The sequence below is a fragment of the Calliphora vicina genome, chromosome 4, assembly GCF_958450345.1.
Source record: "Calliphora vicina chromosome 4, idCalVici1.1, whole genome shotgun sequence".
In the NCBI taxonomy this organism is placed as follows: Eukaryota; Metazoa; Arthropoda; class Insecta; order Diptera; family Calliphoridae; genus Calliphora; species Calliphora vicina.
This window is the reverse complement of record NC_088783.1, coordinates 118,841,491-118,849,303: the sequence shown is the minus strand read 5'-3', so window position 1 is coordinate 118,849,303 and position 7,813 is coordinate 118,841,491. Positions and strand designations below refer to the sequence as shown.

General features: G+C 29.5%; 1 protein-coding gene across 1 annotated transcript; it reads left to right on the top strand.

The window, feature by feature from the left end:
* Positions 1-576: 576 nt before the first annotated feature.
* Klf15 (Kruppel-like factor 15) lies at positions 577-1,457 on the top strand. Its single transcript, XM_065509636.1, has one exon. The coding sequence runs from the start codon at positions 577-579 to the stop codon at positions 1,414-1,416; it is 840 nt and encodes a 279-aa protein (XP_065365708.1). The 3' UTR covers positions 1,417-1,457.
* The last annotated feature ends 6,356 nt before the right edge of the window (positions 1,458-7,813 follow it).

Below are 7,813 nucleotides of genomic sequence, written 5' to 3'. Positions count from 1 at the left end.
TGCTCAATTACAAATGCGTACTGATTTTTAAATATGTAAATATTGAAAGAAAAAAAGAAAAAAAATAAATTGATGTGTGTATGTTTGTATTGATTATTTTTTCCACCAAATTCAAAATTAATCCCTGGGGAGGATTCTGTCAAACACACAAACACAACAATTCAATATTGTTTATAGCTGAGCCAAAGAGTAAAATTTTAAATGCAAATGAGCTGTGGTGTGCTGTGAGGGCAGTGGTGATGCCTGGGTTTTTTTCTACTTTTTTTTTTCAGATTGATAATTAATTTTGAAATTATTATTTGTTAAACATATTTCAATTATATGTAAAACCTCAACAAGATCAAATAACAAAATTTAGTGTTAATTTAACAGTTTTGATAGCAAGTGTCAAGCTTGAGTGACCAAAAAAATCATTTTTTATTAAGAGAAAATTTAAAAAAATATTTTTTATCAATTTCTTGGAATATAGATAAAAATTGAATTTTGAAATTTTGGTTTAAATAAAAATCATTTAAATAACTGAGACTTAAAAGAAATTTATGTTATTTTACAATTTGATTTCAAAACACAAACATCATGGATTTTTTTGCTGATGGTGGTTTTCAACAATTATTTTGTGATTTAAATGAGCAAATAGATTTAGATTATAATTCCTGGCACTATGCTCAACCCGACAATCAAGTCTCACCTCCATATGAAAGTGAAAATACAAATAATTATTTGCTAAAACCCTGTGAAGAAAGTGAAAAATATGCTTCACCAGTAATGGCTTTAAATGAAAAACAATTGCAGTCTAGTTTGGATTATTTACTTCAGAATTCCTGTGAATCTTTGGAGGATTATGATGCAGCCTCCTTAACTAGTCTATCCCGAGATTTGGCTGACTGGGAGGAGAAGTTTCTGGATAATTATATAGAAATTCCAGAGCTTGTGGATTTTTTGCCTGAAAAGACTCCCCTCTGCACCGACAACTGCAAACATTTCCTGCAAGAAAGTGCTGAAAAACTTAAGCTGTTACCCTCTAGCCCCAACTCACCTGGCTCTGCAGAAAAATCTTATATTTGCACCTATGGAGACTGTGGCAAAATTTATGCCAAACCAGCCCATTTAAAGGCCCATCTGAGGCGCCATTTGGGTGAGAAACCTTATGTTTGCAATTGGACCAATTGCACCTGGAGATTTTCAAGATCCGATGAATTGGCCAGACATCGTCGCTCTCATTCGGGTGTTAAGCCATACAAATGTGATTTTTGTGCCAAATGTTTTGCCAGATCCGATCATTTAACCAAACACCGCAAGGTACATGAAAGACGTCTGTTGGCGGCCAGTAAAGCGGGTAAAACTATGGAGAATGGTGAGCTGCCGGCTTCAGTTTTGACCGTGAGACCGGGTAGAAAAAGAAAAAATCAATTGTAGTTATAAATTGCTAAAAAAAAATATTCTAGGGAAATTTAATTTTAAGTTACAGTTAAGTAAGTAAGAAAGAAAATTTAATAAAATAGAGAAAATAAATAACTATAAAATAAACAAATGTGATGAATCCTTAATATCTTTCAAAAAGGAATAACATTAGCTGAACTAGTCTCAAAATTGCGCTAAACAAAAATTAATGTTTGTGTAAAACACTCTCACATCTAAAATATATTACCGAAATTAATAAGATTACTCCAGCAAGTTTATGTTTCTCCTAGGCTGCTTGCTATTAAAAATTAAGAAACTCATTGCAATAGAAAAAAAATAGTAAAGCAAAATTTGAGATAACCTAGAAAAAATTTTATATTTTTTTTTGTTGAAAAACTCATTATTATTATTAGCTTAGCTAGTGAATTGCCCTATTTTTGTTTAAACAAATTAATTTCAAATACAAATAGCAATATAAATAACATAACTACAGTTGGAAATTTAATAAAAAAAATAAAATTTTTTTCAGATTGAATCAGATTTAGCTTTTTTCATGCTGTGTTGTTTTGTTCTTAAATAACAACAACAACCCAACAACAACAATGGCCAAAACTACAACCACATTTCTGTTTATAAAAATCAATTTCAAATACATATACTTTAACATTAGGAATATAAGTAACATTGAAAAATTTATTAAAAAAAAAAATAATTTTTTTCGAGATTGTCTCAAATTTTGTTGCACTACTTTTTTCCTATGGCATTGATTTTCTTCATTTTTAATAGAAAACTACCTAGGAGAGTTTTAAACATTTTAAAGGAATTTCATTAATTTCGGTTTAGGATTTTGGATGTAAGCGTGATTTACACACACAAACAGAGAGGTAAAAATAGAAAAATCAACATAGACTGTCAATTGTGATTTTTGCCTTAAAAATTAATTTTGTATTAAATAGAAAGACATTATTATTAGCTAAGCTTATTATAACAATGATTTTTTTTAAATATTAAAATTGTTCAAATTTGTCTCAAATTTTGTTGCACTACTTTTTTCTTATGGCAATGATTTTCTTAATTTTTAATAGCAAACTACCTAGGACAGTTTTAAATATTTTAGAGGAATTTCATTAATTTCGGTTCAGGATTTTGGATGTAAGCGTGATTTACACACACAAGCAGAGAGACTTAAAAAATAAATCAACATAGACTGTCAAGTGTGATTTTTGCCTTAAAAAATTAATTTTGTATTAAATAGAAAGACACTATTATTGATAAGCTTATAATAAGAATGATTTTTTTTTAAATATTAAATTTTTCCAAGGTTGTCTCAAATTTTGAGGCACTACTTTTTAGCTGTTTCAACGATTTTCCTAATTTTTAATACAAAACTACCTAGGAGAGTTTTAAACATTTTAAAGGAATTTCATTAATTTCGGTTTAGGATTTTGGTTGTAAGCGTGATTTACACAAACAAGCAGAGAGACAAAAATAAATAAATCAACATTGACTGTCAAGTGTGATTTTTGCCAACAAATTATTTTTATATTAAACTGCAAAACAGTGTTATTAGCTAAGCTTATAATAATAATGATTTTTTCTTAAAAAAAATTCAATTTTTTCAAGGTTGTCTCAAATTTTGAGGTACTACTTTTTAGGTGTTTCAACGATTTTCCTTATTTTTAATACCAAACTACCTAGGAGAGTTTTAAGCATTTTAGAGTAATTTCATTCATTTCGGTTCAGGATTTTACATGTAAGCGTGATTTACACACACAAACAGAGAGGTAAAAATAGACAAATCAACATAGACTGTCAAGTGTGATTTTTGACTTAAAAAATTAATTTTGTATTAAATAGAAAGACAGTGTTATTAGCTAAGCTTATAATAATAATGATTTTTTCTTAAAAAAAATTAAATTTTTTCAAGGTTGTCTCAAATTTTGCTGCACTACTTTTTACCTGTTTCAATGATTTTCCTAATTTTTAATAGCAAACTACCTAGGACAGTTTTCAACATTTTAGAGGAATTTCATTAATTTCCATTCAGTATTTTGGATGTAAGCGTGATTTACACACACAAACAGAGAGATAAAAGTAGATAAATCAACATAGACTGTCAAGTGTGATTTTTGCCTTAAAAAATTAATTTTGTATTACATAGAAAGACAATATTATTGATAAGCTTATAATAATAATGACTTTTTTTTTTTAAAATATTAAATTTTTCCAAGGTTGTCTCAAATTTTGCTGCACTACTTTTTACCAGTTTCAACGATTTTCCTAATTTTTAATACCAAACTACCTAGGAGAGTTTTAAACATTTTAGAGTAATTTCATTCATTTCGGTTCAGGATTTTGCATGTAAGCGTGATTTACACACACAAACAGAGAGATAAAAATAGATAAATCAACATGGACTGTCAAGTGTGATTTTTGCTTTAAAGAATTAATTTTGTATTAAATAGAGAGACAGTATTATAAGCTTATAATAATAATGATTTTTTCTTAAAAAAATTCAATTTTTTCAAGGTTATCTCAAATTTTGAGGCACTACTTTTTACTTGTTTCAACGATTTTCCAAATTTTCAATACCAAACTACCTACGACAGTTTAAAACATTTTTGAGTAATTTCATTAATTTCGGTTCAGGATTTTGCATGTAAGCGTGATTTACACACACAAGCAGAGAGACAAAAATAAATAAATCAATATGGATTTTCATATATGATTTTTGCTTTAAGAAATGATTTTTGCATTAAACTGAAAAACAATTAGTGGATTCTATCATGCCATAATGTTCTAATATTTTACAATGGTTTAATAATAATATTATTGTCTTTGAAACAAAATAGTTCCTAAAATAATACTAGTCTCCGTTTATTGTGCTGTAGTAACCAACTTGCAGAGGCCTGCTCCGAACGCCTAAGAGCCAGATAACCTAAGAGCCGAACCACGGAGTCGTAAAATATTAGAACATTATGACAATCCTTTAAGCTAATAACAATGATTTTTCCAAAAAAATAAAATTTTTCAAAATTGTCCTAAATTTTTCTTCACTATATTTTTGCTATTGCAATGATTTCCTTAATTTTTAATAGCAAACTACCTAGGACAGTTTTAAACATTTTAGAGGAATTTCATTAATTTCCGATTAATATTTTAGATGTGAGAGTGTTTTACACACACAAGCCAATAGACAAGCAGTGACAAATCGTCATTCTAGATTGATTTCTTTATTTTACAAATTTGATTTTGTATTAAACTCAAATTCAGTATTAAAAAATGGTATTATTTTTGAAAATGTATATTTTTTTAAATATCAAAATTTTTCGAGATAATCTCCAGTTTTGCTTTACCAATTTTTTCCTATTGCAAGGATTTTCTTTATTTTTAATAGCAAACTACCTTGGACTATTGTACACTTTCTGGAGGAATCTCATTAATTTCAGTCTTTTATTTCGGATGTTATCATGTTTTACACTAACAGGTAGAGAAACAAAACTGTGATTTCCGCCTTAAAAAAATATTTTTGTAGAAAACTCAAGCATTAGTATAAATATTGAAATCAAGCGTGATTTCTGCTTTTACAAAACTGTATTTGTATTAAACGCAACATACTAACAAGCTAGGGAAAAATATCAGTAATGAAAATCCTTTTTTTTTGCAAATATATAACCTTTTTTTAGAGGTTGTCTCAAATATTGCTTCCCTACTTTTGTCCTATTGAAACGATTTTATTAATTTTTAATACGAAACAACCTAGGACAATAATAAACATTCTAAAAGAATCGTATTTATTTTAGTTTTGTATTTTGGATGTTTGCGTGATTTACACACACTGGCAGATAGATAAATAAAGTTAAATTTTCTTTGAGTTTCAAGTATGATTTCTGGTTTGACAAAATAGGTTTTAGTATTGAATTAAAGCAACTGCTTCAGTCATAGTTAAATATATCGGAAACTCTGCTGTCAAAGACCTAACTCAGTTACCAAAAACCTGCGTGAAAACATAAACAACACTCATGTGAGTTATTATTTTGAGTAAGATTTTGGTTTAAGCTTTTTATACTTTCCGCTGTTGTTGGTTTCAGTATTGAAATTTTTATTTTTTAAAAAAATATGAACATTTTTTGAGATTGTCCCACATTTTTTGTCACTAATTTTTTCCAGTCACAAGGATTTTCTTCATTTTCAAAACAAAGCATCCTAGGATAATGATAAACATTCTAGAGGAATCTCATTAATTTCGGTTATGATTTGAGAACATAAGCATGATTTACACACACAGGCAGGTACTATTTAAATATATCGAATTCAACTTCAATTGATTAGCCAATAACATTGTGGCAAATCAAGCAAGTTTGTCCGAATACACATCTTGATAGCACCACACTTTGAGGAAAACCAAAATAAAAAAATGTGAAAGAACTCCCAAAAAGAATTCAACTTATTAAAAATCTTTACTCTTTGTGCAATAGTTCCATTTTGAAATCAACAACCAATAATTAAGACACATATTGAAACTCTCCTCTCACATAAGACTTCTGAGAATAATCGTTATATAGATACACATATATTTTTATATATATTTAATAAACTTTTTATATCTGCAGCTCTGTTATCAGTGTGGTGACAGTCGACTGCTGACACTATGGATAGAGCACAACAAAAAAATTCTTGGAAAAAAAAGAAAATCATAGTCCAAAATAAATAACGTAACAATACTGATACCAGATGTAAATACAAACGTAAAACAATTCATATCCATATGTAAATTAATACAAGCCAATCAGAGAGAACTAAACAAAGAAAAAGGTACCAAAGTTTTATTTAAAAAAGTACTTTTTCTAAGAAAATCAATTCAAAATTTCAAATAAAAATAAGGATTTTAGGAAAGACTATATTTAACAAGCATTTTAAAGTACTTTTTTATGTAACTTGGTACTTTTCACCCAACTAGTCTCACAATTTTATGCCCATAGTTTGTAAAGTTTTTTTTTTACCATTTATCACTCTCACATACATATGTATAAATACATATGTATGTATTTCCAGCCTGATAAATCCATTTATATTTGTATGTGCGTCTGTTCCCAACTCAATTTATTTTGTTACAAAATTTCTTTTATTTTATTCCTGCCCTCCCTTTTGCACTGAACTCTTTTAGAGCCAGTAGTTTCGATAAAATGAACAGCAATTTTTAGGTAAATTCTCTCAGGAATTTAGTTGATTGCAGATTGAAATAAAAATGAAATGAAAATAAATATACAACGACACACACATTTAATAAACTCAATAAAATTGTTCATATGAATAAATATATTCGATTCAAGGAATTTTATATTTGTTTAAATGAATTGTTGGAAATTAATTAAAACTATGGGATAGAGGCTGCAGTTTTAAATTTGCTTGAAGGATATTAAATTATTGAATAGGCTATGTCTGATATATGATTTAGTGTATGGTCTAGTCTGTGATGTTGTCTGTGGTCTAATCAATAGTCTATTTTATGGACTTGTATATGGTCTAGTCTACGTTATATTCTGGTCTGGTCCGCAACTAGTCTCTAGACTAGTAAATATCAAGTCTAATCTGTAGTCTAGTTTTTAGTTTCTAGTGTCTAGTCTAGTGTCTAGTCTAGTGTCTAGTCTAGTGTCTAGTCTAGTGTCTAGTCTAGTGTCTAGTCTAGTGTCTAGTCTAGTGTCTAGTCTAGTGTCTAGTCTAGTGTCTAGTCTAGTGTCTAGTCTAGTGTCTAGTCTAGTGTCTAGTCTAGTGTCTAGTCTAGTGTCTAGTCTAGTGTCTAGTCTAGTGTCTAGTCTAGTGTCTAGTCTAGTGTCTAGTCTAGTGTGTAGTCTAGTGTGTAGTCTAGTGTCTAGTCTAGTGTCTAGTCTAGTGTCTAGTCTAGTGTCTAGTCTAGTGTCTAGTCTAGTGTCTAGTCTAGTGTCTAGTCTAGTGTCTAGTCTAGTGTCTAGTCTAGTGTCTAGTCTAGTGTCTAGTCTAGTGTCTAGTCTAGTGTCTAGTCTAGTGTCTAGTCTAGTGTCTAGTCTAGTGTCTAGTCTAGTGTCTAGTCTAGTGTCTAGTCTAGTGTCTAGTCTAGTGTCTAGTCTAGTGTCTAGTCTCTAGTCTAGTCTCTAGTCTAGTCTCTAGTCTAGTCTCTAGTCTAGTCTCTAGTCTAGTCTCTAGTCTAGTCTCTAGTCTAGTCTCTAGTCTAGTCTCTAGTCTAGTCTCTAGTCTAGTCTCTAGTCTAGTCTCTAGTCTAGTCTCTAGTCTAGTCTCTAGTCTAGTCTAGTCTCTAGTCTAGTCTCTAGTCTAGTCTAGTCTCTAGTCTAGTCTCTAGTCTAGTCTAGTCTCTAGTCTAGTATCTAGTCTAGTCTCTAGTCTAGTCTCTAGTCTAGTCTCTAGTCTAGTCTCT